Genomic DNA, 25,113 nt, shown 5'->3' with positions numbered 1-25,113 from the left:
AACTCTTACTGCAAGGAGGGAAAGAGTTTAGCCAACATGCAGTTTCATAGCTGCTCGTTTCCTCCAAGAGCAGCTAACAGGCATACATCTTACGTACTCTGTGTTCAAGGATTCCTGCTGTCATTTATTTAATTTCATTTCATTCCCTGAAAGCTGTTGTGATATTAAAAGCATGGTGTGCAGCAGATAAATTGTGATATCAGCTTCTTGTAATGCTAATCTTTTTTGCTTTTCCAACTATGAGAAGAAAAGATTGAGGTGTTTGAGTATGGAAACCATGTTGAGGAACATGTTCTTCTTGGTCGAAGTGTTTCCTATTTTTCTCAGATCAGTTCACAATTTGGTTGAAATATTGCTGTGAAGAAGCACTGAGGTATGGCTTTTAAAGAAATTAGTGGTAAGGAAAAATGTTTACAAAAACCTTGAAAAATGTGCCTCTGCCTTAGCAGTGTCTGTTTGCAGTAGAAACATTAATGTATCATATCTTTTTTGTTTTGATGGATATATTAACAATGCTGTCATTGTTTCTCTATGTCTGACAGCTACATAAAGAAGTATCTGGAAACTGAGGTGCTCCTAAAAGCTAAAAACCACATAACTAAATAAAACACTGCGCTAAGCTGACATATAAAATACAAGTAATTAATGCTTAGCCATAAATAAGCCCCAGAGAACTAAAGAAAAAGTCAAGTCTGTGGCCATGTTTAGAGCCTGATCTCATGGCTTTGGCACTTATTTAATGTTCTGCTCTTACTGTATTTTTCATTCATGGTTTATGAAATGCTTTACAAAGACAAGTAATGACAGTCTGATTTTTATTAGGGGAGGTCTAAAGAAGCACTAAGATAAAATGTGTTGTCTGTGATTTAGTCAGTTCATTGTGGGTAGAAGGAGTACAAATATTGCCTTTATTTTGAGGGATACATGGTTATTTCAAGGGGGAAACTTGCAGTTGTGTATCTCTTACAAACTAAATTATTGTTGTTCTCCTCTACTCTTTTAGGCTCAGAAGTGGAGAACTCTGAGAGACCTTGAATTCAGGACTTCCCCTGAAAGAACTAAAAACTGATCAGTACCACACTGTTCAAAACTTGAAAGAACCAAGAGCATGCAGAGTCCAAACAGATCAGCCTGTGTTTTTTCCTGGAAAAATCATCCTAGATTGCATTAAAAATGACATTCAGTGAAGAGAGGGGTTTGTTTTTTTTTTTTTGTAAATTGAAACAAAATTCATAAAATAGTCTACAAAATATCCTCAATGTTTTTAACAAGAAAATCCATGTGCCTTTTTGAAGGACTCATACTATTTGTCTTGCTATCTCCTTGGTTTGTTAATGAACCAGGCTTATTTCAACCATGACTAAATCTTATGTAGGAAAGACCATTTGGAAGAATGACACATGTGGTTAAAAAACAGGAAGGAGTTTCTGGAGTCCTATATTTAATTCCCAGCATTGCCACAGACTTCCTCTTTGACTTTCAACAAGTCACCACACCTCTGTGACTAAATTAACTGTCTGTAAACTGATGCTAGCAGAAATTTTCTCCTTTAATGGCAAGTTCTGAGGAGAATGTATATTTGGGTATCAGCGGGAGATGCAGAGGATTTAGATTTTTAGCTTTCTAAAGTGTGAATCCAAGAGAATTATTTAAAGGTGTAACCATTTTCTATGGATTGTTTCAATAATGGAAAAATATCATAAAGTATTTGGAGTCGTTTGCCTCAGCAATCTGTGGTGCTTTGGCACCTATTCATATCATTCATATCTGAAAGATTCATAGCAGAACATGCTTTCTACCTGTGAACCTAGGTCCAAGACAGTAATAATGACAGATGTGTCAATCTATCCTATGGCAGGTGTGTCAGTCAGCTAATGATGCCACTCTGAGTAAGCTGTGGGTAGAGCTGTGGTGTAGATTGCAGAGGTGACAGACCTCAGGGAACTTTAATTAAAGGAAAGGTCTGGCCCTCAGGTGCTGTAGGAGGTGGCTGGGGATACAAGCTTAGTGTATGGCATCCAACAGGTCGTGACAGGCTGTGCAGCTGACAGAAGGATAACTTAGGTATCAAAGGCAGTCTGTTCTAGGTGATATGGGACAAATTTTATGCCCCTAGGCCTACATTTTAAAGAGAAGAAGGCCTCTCCCATAGTAAATATGGGCATGCTGAATTCACATAAGACATTTGCTCTCCTGTTTTCTGAACAGTTAAACAGTGATTTACATTTGCCAAGGTTCATGAAAAATACCCATGTTCGTATAGTCCAAGCCGTATTCATGGCTGAATAGATTTACACTGTCATTTGTCATTTTTATCTAAATTACTTTAAATGTGGTTAAGTGCTGTCCACAGAGAGCATCAGCAGCCTGTGGTGGGCAGCTCGTAATTCTCCTTAGGTAGCTGGCCAAGCTCTCCCTGCAGAGAATGGTGCCAAATGAGCAATTGTCCTTAGTCCAGTCATCTGATGTTCCTTTTCCTCAGGCAACAACACAAAGGGAGGTGAGAATGCCTTAGCATCTGCTGTGTAATATGCTCTTTTTTCCTCTGTGAGGCAGATGACAGGGAAAAAAGATTAAGTTTTTTAAAAATGGCATCACTATTTCTTTTCTTCCTCATATGTCAGTGAGATGTGGTCAAAACTAGCCCACTAACTGCTGTCTTTCCAGGCCACTCCATGCAACGGAGAAACAAAGCTGTGGCTGTGTTTGACCTCACAAGCACTGGAAGATAAAAGACAAAATAAGATTTGTGAAAGCCAGATTCCGTGCTCCAAGGAAGGCAATAACTTGTAACATTGGGAGGAAGAGGATGTGGAATTGGTGTGATGAGTCTACCTATTAGAAGGGGATGGGCTCTTAAATATTCTTCCAAATGCTATAATCTCTGCAAAACCATATCAGGGAGCCATTTTCCACAGTAAAATAGGAAAATACGTCATAGGTGCCTGTATTTTTTTGGTCAATTCCACTGCATATACAAAATATACCATGGGTAATTATAGGCTTCTAACTAAAATAATCTGAGAGGAAAAGAGTCTCTGATTTTTCAAGTGTACCTAGAAACCACAAATACAAAATATTGCATCAGAGACTTCATACTGCAGAAAACTTCACTCTTCTGCTGTAAAAATATGTTTATATAAGCTCTTGGTAAGAGCTGAAGGTTGCTGGACCTTAATTCTTTCACTTTTTGGGGTGAGAGAAAATATGAATAAAATTAACTACCTGTTCTTTAGAGGTCTGGGGTTTTCTATCCATTGTATTTTCAAAGTACTTACAAGCATTTTCTTATCACAAATACAGTGTCTAGGCTTCCTCAAGCATGCAAAAATTAATTCTGATTGCATAACATTAAAAAACCCAAACTTTACAAAATCTTTGACATGGGTGATTTTTATTAATAAAAAAAGGATCTCAAGAAATTGTTATAGTCTTATTCCATGTGTTCTCAAGCTCACTATGTTTAAAACCAGCATTTTTGTTTTTACTTCTGAAGTGCAGTAGTCTCTGCTATTGTTGATTCTTCATCTACAATACACTATATGTGACTGTCATTACAGGCTTTTTTGGGGATATTTTTTTGGTACTGCACCAACAGTTGTGAGGTCTTTGCTCACTGAACTCAAGTAGAAGCTCTTCAAATTCTCCTTCGTTTGATTTGTCATCTGTAAGAATTCCTTATGCTGTTAAGAAATCTCACACATTTGGGTGTGAGGTGGAAAGGGAGTAATGGGTTGTACTGCTAATATGACAATTTAACATCCCTAGGACTGGGTGATCTTTTATGATAGATTTTAAAGCTACTGGGCAACTGGTGTGTAGAAGGCAAAAAGTTCTGACAAAGAAAGTAGAGGCCACTTAAAATGTGAAACAGGACTTGGAAGAATTCTTTTATGTCTGGTTTGGATCATGGTTAGTTGACCCCCTTTATCCACTGCTAGATGCACACAAAATTTTGTCTTTCATATTTAAGGGTTTTTTCTTTTGAAAAAGTCTTCATAATAATTAGAAATAAATGGCCTCTTAATGACTTTTTTCCTTGGAAAACAATGCTTTAAATTAAAGGAAAAATGTTTTTGCCCAACATACAAATAAACATACAAGAAGTCCATAAAACCCCAAACTTGAGAGGAAATAGAACTGCCAGTAGTTTGAGAAAACTGCTTACAGGTTCTTGTGTCCCTGTGGAAAGTGGTTTTTTTTTCATTAGACTGGCTTGTTAAACCCTTGTATATTCTAAATGTGTACTATTAAACCCTTTGCTTTTAGCATGATTCCTATTTTTAAAGATGACAGTATTTAAACCTAGCAACATGTTATTTTAAGATCAGCAGTTTACCAAGAGCAAAATCTGCCTCCCAGACTCAGCTGCCTGCCTTCTTTCCCAAATACTTTGTTCTGAAGGAGCTGATGGCAGTGATAAATGTAAGAGTGAGAGCTCTGCAGTTATTGTCAGCAAGTCAGCTTTATGGCTTGGGGATTAGACCTTTGATGTCTTATTGAGTTTCTGCCCTGCATGAATCAGTTGCTTACTTGATTTGAATTATAAAAAGAAATGCTCTGTTGTGATATTGTCTCATACTGTGTCTTCGTCATTTGAGATGCCTCTGTGTTCTTTCGTTCCCTAGGAAGAGAAGGCAACCAGCCATATGGAGAGTGGCCAGTTGCCTGCCAATTGTGATAGGCACTAAATAGACTTGCATAGAAATTCAGATATAGGAAAGGCCTGTTTAGCTGAACCTTTCTGTTCCCCACAAAGAGAGATTGTTCCCTAGAAGTCTGCAGTGCAACATCCAGCACTGTTTCACTTTAGCTTTTGAGAGGGTCTTTCTTTATATATTAAAGAGGGGGTCTTTAATAAACAATTTGCTTTTCACAGAGGTAAGTACTTCTTATGAAGTTTTCTTTTTTTGACATCCCTCAGTGTAATTGCAGCTGGAATGCTGCTTCAGCATGTGGTGGGGGGAGAGCAAAGGTGAGCTGGAAAGGAAATCCGCCTTTCATGATTCCAGGAACAGCAATACCTTACACTGAAAACCACCATCTAGAAGCTCATTTTCAGAGTTTTGTGTGTCCTGTATGCTGGAGATTTCTGGCATTTGTTGCAGAGGTTAAACCTATAGCTTCTTTTCTGGAGTTCTAGGTAATTGCCTTTAGTTTTATTGGTTTAAGCTACCTCAGACACTTTAAACAGTGTGTACTGATATTCCTAAATCCTAAAATAGACCTCTCAAATATAGAAATGTTGATCTGACTTAGATTTTATTTGCATTTTAAAGTAGCTTTTCAATATTCTGGAAGCCAAAGTATTTTTCAAACAAGCAGCCTTTAAACAACACTAAGAAATAAAACTTTTCTATTTTCCCAAGTTGTTGCTGAGGTTATGAAAGATATCAGCCAAACAGATTAGCTGTGTCTCAAGAAACTGGCTAGCAAGATGGTTGTGCTAGCCTACTTGTATTCTGAAAGCTGGGTCAGCACTTAAGAAAAGCTTAAGTAAACTAGAGGATAATTCAATACATAGACAATGCATCCCACTGTTTCTCTGTTTGTTTTCTTCCTGTGTGACTTCTGGCAACTGAGAAGAAACGCTATAAATGACAGTGACCCGCCAAATAAAAGATTATGAATAACAATACCACAAGAATGAAGGGCATGAAGTTACCACTGATTTGGGACAAATGCAGAGCAGTGGACATATGACACAGCCAGCAGCTAGTGGATTGTAGTAGATTCAGAACAGAATACTTTCAGATTAGAAACCCTTTCAATTTGAGTTTCAACTTAAATTTATGCTAGTTTGTCCTGTCTCTGGTAACCAAAGGTCTTTATATTGGTAGGTTTTTGACTCTGTTGAACCTGTATACTTTGCTGGTAATACTCTGAAACCAAGAGAAGTGATGCCACTGGACACTGACAGAATGAAAAGGCTGACCTCTCTCTAACTTACAGTTCCGTGTACGTAGAGATGGTGCCAGTTTGTTTTGAGCACTGTACAAGTCTGTCATGCTTCCTGTCCCAATCTAACATTCAATTTTCAGGCAATGCATACCATAAGTTTCAATATGGTTTAACTTTTTGGATGTTGCAAAACGAAAAAGAAAACAAAAAACAAAAACCAGCTGTTTATGTTAAACTGAAGTTAAAAAATAACTATAATAAAAATCATGGGAAGATTTTTCTTACCCCTGAAAAGTCAGGTAACTGTTTTTTTGGAAGAAAGAAAAGGTTGCAAATCATTTTCCCTTGCTGAGGTGCACTTTTATTCCTTCTAAATATCTACAGTGTTAAATATGTTGGCTGTTTTCTTCTAAAGTGAATACACTAGGATCAGTTTGCAAAAATAAGTGGTTTCATGATATGAAGGACTCCTCATCTTGGAAATGAAAGAGTGTAGTCAGATAAAGTGTGCTTTAGGGTCACTTATAGTATTTATCATGTCTTGAAAATTAAGACCATTATTTTATTTTTAGTTGTATGGGGTCAGTGCCAAAATATTTTTCATACATTGTTTCTCGTGGTCAGATTTTGCAGCTTCTGGCATGACTCATTTGAAGTGAGTGCTTTGTGCTTGAAAAGACTGTACTACAGAAGCATTCAAATGAATCAGGGAAAGGTCCTTCTGAAAGGGTGATTCACCATGGCTGAGTGCTACTCAATTTGAGCCCGAGCCTGCTTCTGTTGGTGTCTGTATATTTACATTACTAGGAATGGAACTAGACCATAGAATTAAGCTACTGAAGGGAATGGCCCTTGAAGAGGTATGTTTTCACTACCTTTGAATTTCTTTTTAAGAAATAGAGAGAAAAAAAGAGTATATTTGGACTTCTTGTAGCATTTTCTGGCATTCATATGTCTGTGCTCTCTTGAAAGCAAGAAAGAATGTATGTCATGGTTTGCTTCAGTTTCACCCTAATCCTTCCTAGTTTATGTGGCTGCACAACTGAGATATTCTGCCTTTTTTAGTAATTTGTGAAGCAGCAGTGAAAAGAAATGATGGCTGTGCTGACGTTCACTGCCCCCCCCCCCCATCCCTCCATCAATACAGCAAAGTAGAGGTCACTTAAAAAAAACACCTGTTAAAGCAATAAACATTTAAAAAATAACATGCCAAAGCAAAACATATCAACATATCAATCAAAGCACAACCCTGTTTAATAATTTTCTGTGCTGGTTGTATCAAGAGGAGACTACAGTTTTGGCAGTGAAGCTGCAAAACCTTTACCGCACTCCAGGCACTGAGGGAGTAAAGCACAACACTGTTCTAATTGATATCTAGGTAACTGGAGCTGACTTTGACTACTAATCCTGGATGATTAAAAAAAATAAAATAAAACAACAAGCACCACCACAACACAAAAAACAAACCCCAACAAACCCAAATCCCAACTTCCCACTCAGTGAAATTGCATACTCTAGCTGTTTATTTCAACCATCCTGAATAAATTTTATAGGGAAAGAGGCTATACATCATACATATGAAAAGTTTCATGAAATATAATGAAGCAAAGGTAGTGGAGGTGGGGGGGGCGGGGTGGGGAGGAGGTCTGTGTGCAAAGGTTTAACACAGCCCTTTTCAATAAAGCAGTGTCTCAGTAGGTATTAGAGACAGTTCTGCCTCCTGTGTGCCCCTGCAATTGCACAGCCTATGGGAGACCTTTGATAAAGTTATTTTTGAAACCTAGAGCCAACCTCTGTTTCAGTTGTGTGAAACCTGAGACTTTGAGGGTTTGTTCCCCTTTGGTTTTTTTGACACTATGGGATAGGTTATTCTCATAGGACTTGAAACAATTACAGGAGAGCTAGTTTATCAGAGTGTCCAGCTCATAAGGTAGAAGGGATGTTTTTAGGACATAATCTGTCTCTTCCAAGGCAGGTGAAACTTTTCCTAAAGACGTTAATTTCTAGTTTTTGTCATCTACACAATGAGTTCCACACTGTGACACCGTGATCATGGCTTACTGCCCTGGAGAGTGCTGCACTTGTGGCTGGGTCACTACTTTTTTGTGTAAACAAGGATAATGAACTCTAAAGAACAAATGTTCATATTTTTTTCTCAAGTTTGAGATAAATTCATTGAAACCAGTAATCTGCTCAGTTGTCTGGTAGGGGAACATAATGGGAACATTCTGATGCACACCAAGAACCCTTGAGAAGAGGCAGAAATGTTTTGATGAGATTGTTGTAAGTACAAATGGCCTTGCCCACTGTAATAGCAAGTGGCTCATCAGGATCATATCTGATTAGTCTCAGAATTGCAGAATGGGTCAGGTTGGAAGGGACCACAGTGGATTATCTGGTCCAGCCTTGCTGTTCAAGCAGGGTTCTCCTAGAGCACTCTGCACAGGATTGCATCCAGATGCTTCTCAAATATCTGCAATGAAGGATACTCCACAACCTCTCTGGACAATCTGTTCCAGTGCTCAGTTCTCCACACAGTGAAGTCCTTCCTTATATTCAGGTGGAGCTTTCTGTGCATCACTTTCTGCCCATTTCCTCTTGTCCTATTGTTTGACACCCACTTTTAGGAATTTATACACACTAATGAGGTCTCTTGCAGTCATTTTTTTCTTAAGGCTGCAAAGGCCCAGTGTGTGATGGCTTCTGTGTAAATTCCTCCATGCAAGCTTAACTTTAATGGTGATGTCCTGTATGTTTGTAAACAAAAGAAGGTCACAATTGCAAGTACACAGCTCTGGGTTTGTCATTAAGGACCGTTTTGCTTCAGTGGTACAGCACAAGATGAACAAATCTGTTTAAGATTGGTTGAGTACAGCTGTTATACAGAGCAGGTATTTTGAAGGTATGTTCTGGTTCTGTCCTTAATAACAGGGATAAGGAGAACTTAAGTTTTCCATCCATTTCAGTGCTAGGGCTGAATGCTTTCCTATGGCATTGGAATGAGAGTAAAGTTCTGTAAACTTACTTTAGAATCATAGAATATGTGTTGGAAGGGACCCATAAAGATCATCTTCTGCTTCATTCCTTGGGAGAAGAGTAAAGAAAAAGACATTGAAAAGATTAGTGGTGTTTCAGTGAAGCAGATTGAGACAGACTAGCTGACTGGAATGCTCTCTAAGAGTGTAACATAGATATTTAAACATCATTGCCTTTTTCTGAAATACATATGGGAATATGACTTTACAGATTATAACTTGCATGTGTCTACATATATGCACACACACACACACACACATGTGTTGTTGCTGTCTAACTCATTTTTCCATTGTAGACAAGCCCAGAAGGAATTAAATATTCCTAGCTTGTAGATTTCTACATCTGCCTGTCTGGCAGCTATCAGACAGAAACAGCATGACTACATAAATCACTGTAAATCAGCACATTTTTCACCAGCACAAAGCTCTCAGCACAGAGCCACTTTAGAGTGCACTGCTCCATAGTTTGTTTGCAGACCTCCCATACCAGCAGCAGGGAAGTCAGACCATTATGTTCAATATGTCACAGTAACCAGATGCAGAACAAAGAAATTGACTTTCAAAGCTGTAGCTGCAGTAGGCTTTTCCAAGCAAATCAGTGATGTCTAGCATCTATCTTCTCTCTTCTGTTTGTTTTTCAGGCCCTTTTGGCCTCCAGCCCTCCAAGACGAAGTATTAGTCTCCTATTTTAAGACCAATCTTGAAGTGTATTTTAGATTCTGAAAGTAGCATTCACTTGGTCAAAGGGAAAGTCTGTATATCAGTTATAAGCGGTCCACAAAAAATAATAAAATAAAAACCTTTTGTGAATGTGCTTAAATACCTAATGTCAGTAGAGGGTAGGTCCAGTCAAAATTGAAGGAATCTGTAAATTACAGAAAGGTTAGTTAAAAACATCTGATAAACTATCCAAATCCACGGAACTGACTGTCTGTCTCTTTCATAGTTCACAGACTCTAAGCTGGTGTTACAGAAAAGAATGAAGGCTTCTATCCACAGACAGAAAAAGTGGTTTCCTGGTCTTCAGTTTTATTAAGAAAACTTATATTAGGGCAAATTAAAAATAGGTTTAGCATGGTTATGAGTTATGCTTTATGTGCAGCCTGTTTATGTTGAAGATGTCTCTACAGGATTTCAAGTATCAGAGACAAGCTGCCCCAAATTTAAGGAAAAAACAAAAAAAAAAAAAGGGGAAAACAGTCCTGCCTTGCTCAGATTAATCAAACAGTGGCATCAAACCAAAGACAAAATCTACAGCTGTGCACTGTACTCTGAAATGTAGAGTACAGCATTTCCCATCACTGTTTAAGAGGCTTTGAGCCAGATTCAATAACTAATCTTTATGCCTCAGCCTAAGTGTGTCTGTTGTCAGTTTTTCTTCCAATGCAGAGAGATGCTGTGCTCCCCATGGCCAGACTGCAACATTGCTTTTGACTTTTCTGCTTTCTTGGGCTGGCAGTTCAGCTTGCAGGTGTATCCAGTTGTTGGCTCTCTATCCAAGCACCATTTTTCTCACCTTTTCTCACTCTGTCATCTACTTAGAAGCAAGGAGAGTTTCTCTGAACTTTAGAGGGTGGGGTCACAGATCTGTGCACCAGAAATGTGAAGGTGTGCGTGTGACTCAGTTTTATCTGAAGGCCTCTTCTGCCCTTGCAATGATGTAGTTGCAGGATGTAGACCAGAGGAATGACACTGAATCCCTGCATAAGGATGAACAGTGTAAGGTAAAGATATGTGTTACACCATAAAAGTGAGCAAGGTTATACACGTACTATTTTGAAAAATAGTTTAATAGCACAGTAAGGAAACCATCAATTTCCTACTCTTAAAGTACTGGAAAAACTTTCTCGTTGGCTGCAACACATTGCTTTTGGTTGGAGAAATAACCATCCTGACTGTCCATAGCCCAGATGTGGCACCAGTGACTAAAACAAAGGTGAAAGATAAATCAGTGCGGAAAACAGCAAAAAACAGCAGAAATGTTTTTCTCCAGTTTAAGCAAGGTTTCATGTGTCTACTGCTTCATACTCTGAACTTCAGTAACAGAGAGATGAAAGATCACTGGGACCATCAGTGATACATTTCATCCAGTATTAAGATTCTTTGAAGTATGAGACAGTGAAGGAAAACACTGGAATTCCATAATGCCAGAAATATATGACAGTAAATAATATTTCAGAAATGCTTATACCTTTCAAGTGGGTATATCTAGTGACTTTAGTGATTAGCTTTTATTAATGAGGTAAACCTAAAATCAAACATTTTTCTGCTAGAGCCCCATTATCATTCTTTCTTCTTAGAAATACTGCTTGAGAATTTAAAGCAGTGTCTAGTACAGAATAGCAACTCCTTTGGAAGCTGGGTCTTGTCAAATATAGTGGTTTGGAAAGGCTGAAATGAATGATACTGAAATGTAAAGGAGAAGATAAGTTACAGTGACTCCAGCTGAGTCTGGAATCTATGGAATAATTTTTAGTTGAAACCTATTTTTTTGAAACATGACTAGGCTGGTTTCTGTGTCATTAGGGCAAGAACACCTCTCAGCTAAAAGTGTTTTGCTTTTTAATAGGATTTAACCATAATTGTCCAATTTATGCTGGTTGTTCAAAATAATTCCATCTCAGGTTGGTCAACTGTTGTTGGCCTAATTTCAGTTGTTACCAGCATTTAACAGAAATGCTTTTTTAAGCTTGTCTTTCAGTGAATCACATGTTTGTACAATAACACATTTCTCAAATGAATTCAAAGACAGAAATAGAGGAACCAATACTGAGAGTGAGTCACTTTCTCGTCTGTTTTGAACCTTTTTTCCCTCTCTCTAAACTATCCTATTTTAATCAAAAGGACTATTTTCACAGGAAAGTAAAGCTCTAAGATGTGCACCAGTGTGATCCCGGCTTTTCTGTCACTGACTGTGCTTGTTTTTCTTTTCTTATGAGAAATTCCATAGCCCTTTCTTGTTTCAGCATTAGTTTTTGATGTGTTCATCAATTCCTTTGGCTATGTGAGCAAGCAATACTGATTTTGACTTGTACCATCTTAAACTGCTGTAGTAAAGATGACAACTAAGTATTTTACAAATGCCAATCACATACTTTCTGTAGGTTTTTTTTTTCCAAGTACATTTGCTAGTCTCTCTTTCATGCTGTCTTTCCTTAAAATTGCTTGCCTTTTTTTCCTTCCTGCTCTTAAATCCCTCAGTTACACTAGGTTGGTGGAAATTGTTTAAATGTACCACCCAAATTCTCCAGTGAGGTTTGGCTAACCAATAAGCTATTCAAGTGGTTTTGTCTTCATCCTTCATCCTCTGCTTTTCCAGGTTGAATATCCTTACTTGAATATCCTTGAACCCTTAATTTGCCCTAATCTCGTCTAAGTCTTTGAAATAATAAAATACTCAAATAAAACTCTTTGGATAAATGCCCTTTAAAAAACAGCTTTATCTGTGAACTATCATGGTCTCAAGGAGTGGATTTTGTTCCTCAGACAATTTAAGTGGATTTTCTGTCCACAGTGTTACAGTCAGGCATACCCATCTTAACTCTTGCAACAGTTCAAAACAGAACAAATGAGGAAACTCTGGGGAAGAAATGGTACAGGGGCTAGACTCCTGCTGTGTGTGATTTTCTTCTGGTGCCTGGGTTCAGTCCCCGATCTGCTGCATGATTTTCTGTGGGTCACAAAACCTTCCTGTGCTTTTGAAAACTAATTCTCTGCTCAACGGGGATGTTGCTGAGGATAAGTCAAGGGTGGAAAAATGCCTAGCCATTACAGAGGTGTAGTCTTCTACACTCAAAAAGGCTGTATTCCTTACTTTGCAAAATAGAAAGAGGGTGATCACTTGACTTGCCATCACCAAATCCACAGGGGAAGTCAGAGGCAAAGCAGAGGACTGGATCCTTTTTTTTTTATGCCAGGTGCCCCATGGGGTCCATTTTTCATTGAGAAATCCTTTTCATAGTCCTAGGTAAGCCTAATCTCAGAGTCTTGCAGATGCCTACCAGGCAAGAAGGGAAGCTTGGACGACCTCACAGGGCTCCCACAGTGCAGCTTATCAGGGCACCCAGGAAAGCCCTGGAGACCAACATGGTTTGGAGATTGTTCAGAGCCATGGATGCCTGTCTTCACTGTTACTCATTGTGCAGGTAAAGGGAGATGACTTCAGTTTTTCTCCCTTCCCACTCAGCTCACCTAATTATTAATTTCTGTTGGCAAGAAGGAGCTGCAAAATAACACTGACATGGAGAGCGAGGAACATCTGTTCTCCACTTCTGTAACTCTGTGGCTAGATTCCTTGGAGAAAGATTTGGGGTTTGTGTGTAATTTGTGAATAATTTTCTTCTGAAGTTAATTATTCCTAAAAGTGAAAAATTGCTCAAAAACATTGGGAAAAGGAAGCTTTCTTTTTTATCTTAGTGGCCCACTAAAATATAAAAATTATGGTAAAAGTCCAGCCATATGACTATTATTTTAAAGTGATACCTTTGAGATAATATCTCCATTTTCATGCAGACTCTGCAGAAAGACATCTGTATTTCCTCACATTAAATGATAGGAAATGGAAATAGACCACAGTTTTTAGTATGAGGATCATGGAGATTTATCACTCTTTTTATATATTTCTTATGTGTAATAAAATGCAAGGGGCAGGGGAACTATACATAGCAAATGCTTTTTAAAATTTTTAATCCCAGATACTACTCTTTGTGCTCTTTTTTTTTTTTTCCCCTGAAATTTTCCTCCTCCTAATTTCAGTTTCTTATCTGAAGTTCAAAATTTTCTCTACCTGAGGTTTTTAATAGTGAAGTAGCACCAATGAAAACAGGGCATTAGCTGGATACAGATCTTTTCTTGGGCACCTCATGATGCTTAGGACAATGATTAGCTCCTGGTAGCTGTATGCCTTGCTTAATTTTGTGCTTGTTCAGAGGAAGCAGAAAAATAGAGAAACTCATCTGAGCACTTCCCGAGTTCACCATCTCCCTAGTCTCAGCTTTTCAAGAGTTCAGAAGATAAAGTAATACCTTGTTTTTGGCTGGCATGTAGCAGCATCAGATCTGATTAGGGTTTTTTTGGCAGCATGTTTCAGGGTGAGAAGCTCCTTCTTTTCACAGTGCCAAGGATGATGCCAAACTCATTGGCCTTGGCATTGGAGGGATGAACAATTAGGTCGGGCTCAGTGTACTTTGTGTCAAAACTAGAAAGAAGTGCATTGAAATCCACAATGAGAATATTTATGTTAAAAATCCTACTTGGGTCTTAGAACAGACTTTTCAGCCTGTCATTGCAGAATAATTAACACATATCTAATAAAATAGACAAGCATCCATTGCTGTCTCCTTTTTGTTGTGAAGAATATTTCTGCCATTACCTTTTTCACTCCAAAAACTCCAAGTTATTGTTTTGATATTCATAATGGTTGAAAGAGATTCAAAGACTTTCTAATTGTCGTACTGGATTTAGTGTATGTTTTGGAGATGTTGCAGTCACTGCTATTTCACAGCAGCAGTGGAAAAACCCTAGATATAATGAATCAGCTAGGATCTGAATACCCAAAAAAGGCAGAACTTTCTTTTCAGTTTTGGGTGATATTTGTATGTCTTTGCTGGGGAAGGGGATCACAGAGCAGTTTTCACAAAGGAATAGCATTCCTACAGCATTAATTTTTTTCCCCTAGTTTTTGAGAGTGGACCAAGACAAAGACAGAGAATGCAGCCTGGATTGTGCAGGTTCCCCTCAGAAATCACTCTGTGCATCTGATGGAAGAACTTTTCTGTCCCGGTGTGAGTTCCAACGAGCAAAATGCAAAGACCCTCAGCTGGAAATAGCCTACCGAGGCAACTGCAAAGGTGAGAAAATCGAAGTTTCTGTTGACCATAATGAAAAATAATAGACCCTAAAACAGTGTTTGAAATGTCTATGAATGGAAAACCAGGAGTGCTGGACTTGAACAGTTTTCTAAAAGGAAGTGGGTTGAAATCTGTTATTTCTATAAGAGTATTCTATCTAAAGATAAATTAATCTTGAGCCTTCATCAAAATTGTGACTCCCAAATCCCTCTATTTTTCAGTAAGTCACTATTAAGGTAATTGCATGGCCAGGTCCTTGTTCAGAAGGACCATATCACTGGCAGGTTCAGAGAAACTCTTAAAATAGTTATCTTGCAGGGTTTCCTATCTAGTAAAATTTGGCATTTTGACTTTGAGATGGTCAATTTAAGTCTTGTATTTCCTAACTGCAATCATGTAGTGTGGCAAGGGTGGTGATGGTAGGGTGAGTTGAGCGAGAAAAAGCAAAAACCAAAAAAATGCATATCCATAGAGCCCTCACAGGCCATTCCTGCCTATATCATCCACTCCTTTACTTCTGATCTCTGTTTAGACAACTTCAGTGACATGCAGACCAACAAACTATTTGCAGTTAAATCTTTTAAATTTTAGAGCAGCATGGTAATAGACAATGCAGTTCCTTACTGAAGTGTAGGGTGATTCCCAACACAGTGATCTTTCTAAAATGTAAGATTAGCAGTGGTCATAAAGATTTACTTTTCCCTTGGTCCTAAAGAGAGTGGCAGGGAGTGGAGGTAGGGGGAGGGAGAAAGAAAACCCCAGGGACCACACCAATTCAACCTGTAGGAGGCAATTTTCTACATTGTCTCTCTCCATTAGCTCCTGCAATCCTCTGAAGCATCAAGACTGCTTCAAAGAGACATTCTGTCTCATCTTCTGCCTGGATGAAACAGTATCCTCATTCTTCAGCCCTTTCATACTAAACCATTGTACTACGTGATGGATCTGTTTACTGTGGTGAGCAAGGTTAACATAATGGAGCTACCTGAGCCAAAGCTTTTGTTACACTCATGAATGACAGAGACAAGTACTGTGCACTTGGTATTTGTTTGTTTTATACATTAGAGCTTTATTTAAATTAGTTTTGAGTGTTTTTCTTTATTGTTTTTTATACCATATTGAAAAAGCAATCTGCAAGAAATTTTCTTCATTAAGACGAGAATTGCTTTACTGAAGGTTTCCACATTGATGCTGTCAAATTTTTCTGCAGTGAATAGCTGCAATTTGGAGAAGTACTCATTTTCTGGTTATTTATTAATGCATACAGTAGAATTGTAGAATTGTAATTAGACACCTTAGGCACCTTAAATATTGCTGATAGCAGGTACTCATCATGTTCTCTGCAATCAAATGTTTTTTTCTTTTGATTGGCAGATATGGCCAATAATGCACTTAGTATCAGCAAGAGATGAATGCTCTTTTAATTTTACTTTTTTATGGTATTTCTTATTCAGTAAAGCAGTTTTAAATTTTGAAATGACTAGTGTCTTTATTCCTACTTACGGCTGTGATCATCAGAAATATTTCAAGCTATAAAAACAAGTTTTAAAGAAGAAGAAGATGACTCATTGGCCTGGATGCTGTTTCAGTTTTAGCATTGCTAGGGCTAGTTCTGATAGTCATATCAAACATTCTGATAGAGCCAAGGAAGTGCTCTGATTAAGACCTTTTGAGCCAATTACTTTTGAGTGGTAAAATTTGTTGTTGCAGGTAATGCTTGATCGAAAAGCAGAGGGTTGTTTTAGTAGGGCTAACCGAAAAGTGATGTTTCATTAGAGAGCAACTTTCAAGGTTTCAGAATTTACTTTCATTCTATGTAGGAGTGAAAACAGATTCTTTTGGAATTGTTTGTCTGTACCCCTGAAAAAACAGACACCCACCCTAATTTCCCATTAAAGCATTCGTTTTGAAACAAGTTTTGAGCTTGCAGGTAAGAGGGAAAAAATATGCATGTTTTCATGTGAATGTTCTGAAGGGAGAAAAGAGGTGATTCCTGGTATAGACTTCACAACTTTAAATCTGTGCCATAATAATCATCCACCATAGATCAAAAAAGGCAATCTTATGTCTATCTCCTTCTGTCTTCCAAAAAAATTCCTTATTCACAAAAATCTTCTCTAAAAACAAAAAACGAAATATTTCCAGGTACCATTTAAATTAATTTAATGATGACTAACTCTTTGTTTGGTTCAGTCTATTCAGTAGAAATCTGAAGACCTCGACAGTTTATGTTGACAGCCTTTTGGAGTAATTTTGAGTAATTTCTTCTTTAGATTTTCAGAATTGTGATTTCTTTTTACATCCATAAGGGATTTTGAATGACTACCAGAATGATGTCTGCTTTCTTGGTTTCTTTTTTCCTTTGAAAGGCAAATTTATATTGACTCTTTTTTCTCTTTCTCACTCGTTCTCAACATTTTTCTCATCTATTTCATTTTGAACACTTAAATACTAAAAAGTACAAAGGGATAGTTTGTTCTGTGTGTGCTGGTTTCCTTTCTAATTCAAGTTTCATTCACAGCAAGAGTGCTTAGCCTAGGCAATTCTTTAGTATTGTGAAGGAAACAATTTTTAGATCCTAGATCTTAAAAGATCACAGCAAAATGGCAGCATTTAAACATTTTTTCCCTTGTACTTCTGTTCTAGTTCCTGATGACTGCAGCAGAGATCAAAACACCTTAAACAAATCTGAAAATGAAAGAACCCTAAACCTTCTTCTCATTTCTGGAAGACAGCCCACCTTTAAGAAATCAAGCATCAAACTAGACTGTTCTGTTAGCCTTTTTTTGAAGACATAAATTGTATGGGTTTTTTTATTTTAAGTCCACTTCCAGCCTTTGCTGGAATCAATTTCTAAGCTTGGAAATGCTATAAGAAGTTAAAATATTATAACATTTCCAGCCTATTTTTGGAGTTTCTAAGATCTCAAATAATCTGTGTACATTGTAGAAGAACATTCATATTTCTGGAGACTTTTCCAAACAAAATCTTAATTCCAAAGTTTTGGAGATTTGCCACTTGTTTGACACAGACATTTGCTGTGCAGTGAGATTACAAATCTAATAAATAAATGTATGTTGACAGCTGAGAAATACTACTTGTGTTGTTTAACAGTTAGGACTGTTAAAATATCACCTGTGATGGGGATCAACCACATGCACACACAAATGCTTCACAGTAAATCTGGCCCAGCATAGCCAAAGGAATAAAACATACAAGAAGTGGAAAAGCAATATAATTGCTTTTAAACTCCTCAGAAAGAAACAGATACTATGTCTGCACAAATTAATTAAGTAATGTAAGGATACAGTATGAGCATCAGGCAGGTAAGGTGATAAATGCTCCCTGTTGCGCTTTGGGCACTGGCCAGCTGTGCTCTCCAGAGGACTGTATCTATGTGGCTCAGGGAAAAGATGGGCCAAGGACTGTTCCCAGCAGGCAGCATGCACAGAGGTGCATTTCTTTTACAGGTTTAAGGCTGTTCAGCTTTTTGTTTACTTTCTTTTTCTGTTTAGCTTTTTGTTTCCTAAATAGCATTAAAAATACTAATTTCATTTCTCAGTTTGTTTTTAAGTGAATGTACCTGGCCCATAATTGGAGCCCTGGAGACTAATATTCTGTATGTATTAAGCAAGTGGCTCAGTAATAATATTTGGTATTCTGATATCGTGATCAATGAAAAAAAAATCATATGTATCTTGCCAGCATATTTCTACCCTGAAATATTCTACCTACAGAGTTCTTAAAATATCCCATCTGGGGCACTTGGATTTTGTGGCTTCTCTACCAGTACTTCACTAAAATAAGACTTCTCTAATGGCTGGAGTTTTGATACAAATTGTCAATCTCTATAAAATCTCCACTACCAGCTCACATCACATTTCCTTACTTCACTATCATCATGTAACAGCAACCTAGGTGTATAAGCAGCTGCTGACCTGCACTTGCACAAATCTCTGAGTGGTCCTTTCTAAAAATGGCAATGTAGGAGCTTTACACAGTGATATTTAATTTCTGAGGGGTTTGGAATTTAATCTGTGTAACATTGAGTACATATTCAGTATTTGTAGATGTAGCCCCAGCAATGACTTACTGCTTTGTGAATACACCAAGGAGAGTCATCACATGGAGTAGTGTCACTGCTATTCTGTAGCTATGTAGACCCCTTTTCTTGGTTGAAAACCCTAGGTAGGTCATATCTAGCTTAATTAATTTATAATATTTTAAAGAGCCTCACTGTTTAAAAATGCTTTTCTTTTATGAGCTGTTATAGATACAAAAGGTAATATCTTAATTCTCACAAATCACGTAAAAAACCAAAGCACATCAAAATATGAGTGAAATTTCTCATAAAACAGGTGTTTTACAATTTGCTTTCCTTAAAGAAGAAAATGCTCAGCATTTGTTTCTTTAAATTAGGGTTTTCAGGAATAGTGAAGAGTTTCACTCATTTAAACTGTGATTACAATGAGTTAATGAATGGATTAAAAGCATTCTTACAGAAATTGAAATGCCTGCGTTTGGATAAACATGCTAATAGGATTATTCCCTTTGTGCAGAGAATGCAGGCATTGCTGGGCAGTAGTTGTTTTGAGACCACAAGTTAATCTTGGTCCTATAATTAATGAATCCAAGCATAATTTGAAGACACATTACTCTTGCCTATTAGCTAGAGAACTGGGTTGTAAATGCTGGATGTGGTTTCTGAGTGCACGCCTTTCCAGAATTCCCATGGATGCTGCCATCCAGCTCAGGTTTGCCTGTGAGCCAGGCAGGCGTGAGCTTGACGTGTGCTGGCAGTGCCTGAGCATGCCACTTAGCTCAGACTGTGGGCAGGGACCTTGGCTTGGCTGGTGCACCTGCTGCCTGGAAGGCAGCCCTGTGGGATGTGTTTGGGTGGTAGAACACACTCCCAAGATGTTTCATTTGGAGAGAGAAAAAAGAAATGAGTATGTATAGTTCTTTTTCTAACTGAAATGAGTGAGAGTGGGACTGGACCAAGGTGTCAGTCTTAAAAATAAAACTGAACAGAGTGAGACCTTGCACAGACTGTACATTGAAAACAGGACAGTTTTCACATGCCCTCAGCTCTCCCTTTTCACCTCTCCTTTTTCTTTTTTCTTCTCATCTTTAATGAGGGGGAAAAAAAATGATCTATGCATGTTTTTTCATTATTTCAAAAAACATATTAAAAAAAGAATATATTGAGAAGTAGTACTAACTTTGGAATTATTAAAAATAAACCTTACAGGAGGAAAATTGATTATATGGCAAATTTTTGACTTAAACTACTTTCAGGTAGGAGCTATGTTCTCCTTTTTCAGACACATTTTCTCACTGTGTTTAATCCATAGGATGACTTCAAATTTCCAGGTTGTGATGCTGGCAACTCTGATACAAATACTTGTCAGCCCCAACCTCATTTTTGTTTTGAGTCTTCATTTATATTATGTGTCAAGATGTTACACATCAAGCCACTGTATTAAAAGTGGTGAGAAACAAAATACACAACATGGTGAAAAAGGTATCTACATATAGAAGTTGCAAATTATGTTATCTCTTAAAACAAGGGGAGTTGGCTTCTGATTATACTTTCTAGTATTTCATAGAAATGAATGAAGTTTTAAGTACGTTTGGAATATTTTTGTGGAATATTCTTTGCTCTTTTAAATGTATCTAGTGGTACTCAGAACCCAGGACAAGTAACACTGGGATAGTATCCACAGTTTTCTGGAGATAGAGTTTATCTCTTTTTAAAATTATCAATTTTTAAAATAATGTTTCTCCAAGCAGAATTTGCTGAAGCCAGACTGCACAGAAATAAGGTATGTAAGGGCATTCTTATGCACAAAAAATAGGTCTTCATAAAATCAAATATGCAATGCAACAATTTGATTTGAAAGTAATCTTTTTCTGGATTTATTGTGGAGTTTTAATTTCTGCTCTTGCATTTTCACTTTGGGTTACAGTCATATAAAAATGACGGTCCCAAAAGAAGTGGAGAGTGCTAAAGCAATAATACTGCACCAAAGACTAAGAACCACAAACCTTTGCAAATCTTCTCAGATTTCTGTGCAAGAATTAGCAAAATAGACTTCTCCAAACTATCAAATCTCTGCTTTTCTCAGAAAGCCAGTGTAGCCTTTGGCATCTAAAAAATCAGAAAGCTGTTGCTTTAGTTTTTCTTGAAGTATTTGATTCAGTTCTAATCAGACTGCATCTCTCCAAATGTGACTGTTAGCAAACTGAAATAGTGTGCCATGAGGGAATCCAGCACAGCATTCCTTGTTTTATCTTAGAGCTTAGATATCTGAATGGTGGTGTGGTTGCTAAATGTAGGGGAAAAAAGCAAAAGCAAAAGCAAAAAGAAAACAACAAAGAAACCTCACACTGCCTGGCTCTGTCTGTTAGATGCCAATAGAGGGGAGTTCAGGCTGAGATTGCTCTGCTGTTTTGTTTGAATCTAGAAAGCAGCTATAAAAATAAATAGTGAAAGAGCTGGCCAGCTCTTGTCACAAAGCAGCAAGTCATTATTTTATGGTTGTGTCAGGCTAAATGTCTATGCTATCATCCTTTCCAACCCAAGAGGCTAATATCCCTGCATCTTTAAAACTGATACTTTCAGCATGTAAAGTTTGCTATGTGTTTCCTATCACTAGAGGCTACTAGAGGCTGTTAGACACAATCAGTTCTTTACAATATCCATTGACCTAGGTCAAATATAATGGGAAATTTTCATAAATGGTTTATTCCATATAAACCAAGTGGTGTCTTGTGCTCCGAATAAAATTTTTGTGCTAAATTAACTGCAAATAAAGACTGTTTGACTTTTATCATATCACTACCAGTTACCAAAAAGGTACAGCGGTGGGAAAGAAGCACAGGAGCAGAAATAAATTCTGGTTTGTAGGACAATTCAGTGAACAGCTAACTTGAAACAGCTTGTTGCTCTGCATGCTTCTAAGTTTAAGGACAAGTGTACACAGGTATTCTGGCAAAATAGAGGTGCAAAGGGAAACAGTGTCTACACTATGTGTGTCTACACTAGGTCTGTATTTCACTTCTATGTGACTTTAGAAAAGATTTCTCTTTAGTGTAAGAACAGCTGACTCTCTGTGGGAAGCTCTCAAGGAAACCTTCAAATGATTAAGTTAACCACTTTATATATAGTTTTTCTAAAGTAGTAAATGTTTCTGATATGTTCAACAGAATATTCCATCTATAATAAAATAAGTAAGTAAAGGATGAAGTGTATTTCTTGCATAAATAAATAAGGAGGTTGTGTAAAACACAATAATGTCTTGCAAAGCAAGCAAAGTTTGCTTCATGTATTGGGACTGAGAAAGGTATTTTTATTCTTACTGTGATACACTGCGAACCAAGAAATATTGGATGAACTAAATAGAAATTTTTACAAGAGATTTATCCATACTTTTGGCAAAGCTGTTTACTTTTCCATGAGATAATCTGGGTTAGAACTCCCTGTAGTGCCCCAAAATGCCTATAAATCAATTGTACTGAATGTCACCTTAGAGATGGTGTTTACCCCCTGGAGGAGTTTGTGTCATTGTTATAATGATAAACTTCTACTTTGCAGTAATAAACTTCCCTCTGTTTGATATATTATTCAAGGATTAGCCAGCAGAGTTGGTGTATGTTTTTTTTTTTTTTTCCCTGAAGCCCAGTGTTTTCAGAGCTGTACTGTTGGAAATAAAGCATAAAATGAGATTAGTTCCAAGTCAGGCTGGTGCTGTTTGTGAGGTTAACTCTATTTCCAGAATTTCCTTTTGACTTCAGTGCTATCTCAGGAAGGTCCTGCAGCAATGTAGTGGCACCACTTCATAGGTGAAACTTTTCCCTGTTGCACAGAGTAACTTAGATCAGAATTAAGAAGACTTTTTATTTTGTTTGTGCTTGCTGGTCACTGGTCTCTCCTGGAAGTCAGAATTGTCACTAGGGCAATTCAGAAAGACCTGCCCAAACAGCTACATCTCTGTACCCTCTTAAGTTCTTTGTGTTTCTGTCTACTCCCATACATTAATTTTTGTCTTCTGTTGTACATCTCGAGATGTATTCATCTTATTAAACCTCTGGTTGCTTTTGCAGTCTTGGGGCTAAGTGACAGAGGTACATCCACAATCAATACATTGGCCAACATACAGTGCTAAAACGCAATGAGCCTTGTACTAATCCAGTCTGACAGCTAACAGAGTGCCAGTGAGCTGAGTTAAGGTAAAATCATGCTCAATTTCTATGTCAGAATTTTTTTTTCCAATTTCCCGCAAGTTTATGGGATGTAAAAGCCCATTAACCTGCAGTTGAGAGGATAAAGTCTCACTGAGTTAGTCATTGACAGAATTCCAAATTACGGCTGGACATGCATATCTGCAAAATTAGTTCTTCTCATTGTATGACTATAGGCAAATTAGGCTGCATTTCAGCCAGATTTTAACAGGTCTTAGAACATAATGGCCTTTCCATCAGGTCATATACCAGAATCCAGCTTGAGCCTGCTGAATTTCTTATTAATTCTTTAGTTAGGAAGAGAAATAAGGCATAGTGAGAATTCTAGTAAGAAACTTACAACAGTTTCAAGCCCCTTCAAGCCCCCACTAGAAAGTTCCAAAAATTAAAAAAAAGATTAAAAACAAAAACAAACAAACAACAACAACAACAAACAAACAAACAAAAAACACAAAAAAAAACCCAAAAAAAACCACCAAAACAAAAAAAAAGCCCAAAAAACCCAAAAAAGCGTTGCTGCATTACACAGTGGTTCTCATCCTTCCAAAACCTTGCAGCCTCAGAGTCTCCTCTGGTCTCAGGTTTATCACCAGAGGGACACTGCTCACCTTGTAAGACTTTAGCCTGCTTTTGTCAGGAGCAATGCTGAAAAGTCAAAAGCTTTGGGCTGATTAATCAGCACAAAGGTACTGGGTCAGTCCTGTCACCTTTCATTCTTGGTCTTCATTTCAAAATAATCATCCTCATTGAATAACCATCCTGACCTGAATGATTCCTGTCCTGGATAAATAGCAAAGTTGACTCGGTGTGTGAGAGACTTTACTGTTACCCATCCCCTTAGATGTATTTATTTATTGATTGATTCATTTATATAAACTAAATTCTGGCAAACCACATAATTCTAGACTCATCCTATTAATTTGAGTTTCATGTGAAGCACTTCTACAAGGTGCACAGAGGAGACTGTAGACAAAAATTATCTGGGTGCAGTAAAAGGAGACTTTGTACAGTGAATCCCAGATCTTCCTTTGCTGAATGGTCATGTGCAATGGCCATGTTGAAGGATTTTCTCCCTATGGATTAGGATGTCACCCATTCCTTATTTATGCATGTTAGGAGCTGCAATGTTTCCTTACAACTGTCTCTTGTCTGATATTTTGATGTGAGCTCATGTTTCAGCCTTTCTTCCAGTCGTATCAGGAAATAATTTTTTCATCCTTTTTCAGCTGTTATTTTGCATAAATGTATAGCCCTTAAATATCTTGAATTCTTTTTCTTTGGAAACATTTCTGGAAGTCATGCAACAGATTTTGAAGGCATTGCAACCAGGGCACAGAGGCAGATAATCAGATGGTGTAATCTTACAAATTTATAGAAAATATTTTAATTTGTTTTCTCTTCAATGATCTCTTTTTTATTTGGAAGGAACTTAGCTCTTCTGAATGAACAATTTAATGGTCATTAATATTCTGAGTGTGAATGTTTTTATATTTCTTCTTTTTATCTTGATCACCTGATTACATTTATTCTGTCAGGTTTGGACCTCAACTCTGTGTCATAATTATTCTTCTGCAATAATATCTCAGTAAAATAAAAAAAAACAAACCCCCCCCCTCCCCCCCCCCCCCCAAAAAACAGAACTGGAAATAATATTTTGACTTTACACACTTTCAGATTATTAACTTGACAAGAGATCGTCCTCATGGTTTTATTTTGTATATATACTGAAGCTCAGTAATGTCCAAGGTTTAAAATGTTTCCATGGTTATATATTACAAAATAAGACTTCAAATGTGAATTTTATATTCTAATAAATTTGGTGACTGTTGATTTTAAAGTATATTAGGTCATCCACGAATAGGAGGCCTTTAGAGCATCAGGCTGTTTAGGAACAAGTGGTGGACAGTTTTGGAGAACTTCTCTTCTTGGTATATTTTTATGATAATTTAACTATTGAAGATAATTTACAACTCTGCTGGTTCTATACCAGAGACCTTATGTGATGGAATTTATATCACTTTTCCTTTTAGGCATTTAAACCACATGTCATTCCAGAAAAACGAGGACAGAGGTCCAACAAAGGA

The 25,113-nt window shown here is 37.4% G+C and overlaps 1 protein-coding gene across 5 annotated transcripts in view; it reads left to right on the top strand.

Annotated features, from left to right (window-relative positions):
* Positions 1 to 25,113, top strand: part of SMOC2 (SPARC related modular calcium binding 2) — a 141,430-nt gene that overhangs the window by 30,942 nt on the left and 85,375 nt on the right. For all 5 annotated transcript variants that reach the window (XM_041469077.1, XM_041469061.1, XM_041469051.1 and 2 more), the window contains exon 2: positions 14,614 to 14,785. In XM_041469077.1, coding sequence (XP_041325011.1) covers positions 14,614 to 14,785 — 172 coding nt within the window. The remainder of the gene's footprint in view (positions 1 to 14,613; positions 14,786 to 25,113) is intronic.

This window comes from Pyrgilauda ruficollis, unplaced genomic scaffold (genome assembly GCF_017590135.1).
Source record: "Pyrgilauda ruficollis isolate IOZ18807 unplaced genomic scaffold, ASM1759013v1 scaffold101, whole genome shotgun sequence".
Classification (NCBI taxonomy): domain Eukaryota; kingdom Metazoa; phylum Chordata; class Aves; order Passeriformes; family Passeridae; genus Pyrgilauda; species Pyrgilauda ruficollis.
This window is presented reverse-complemented; position numbering and strand designations above follow the sequence as displayed.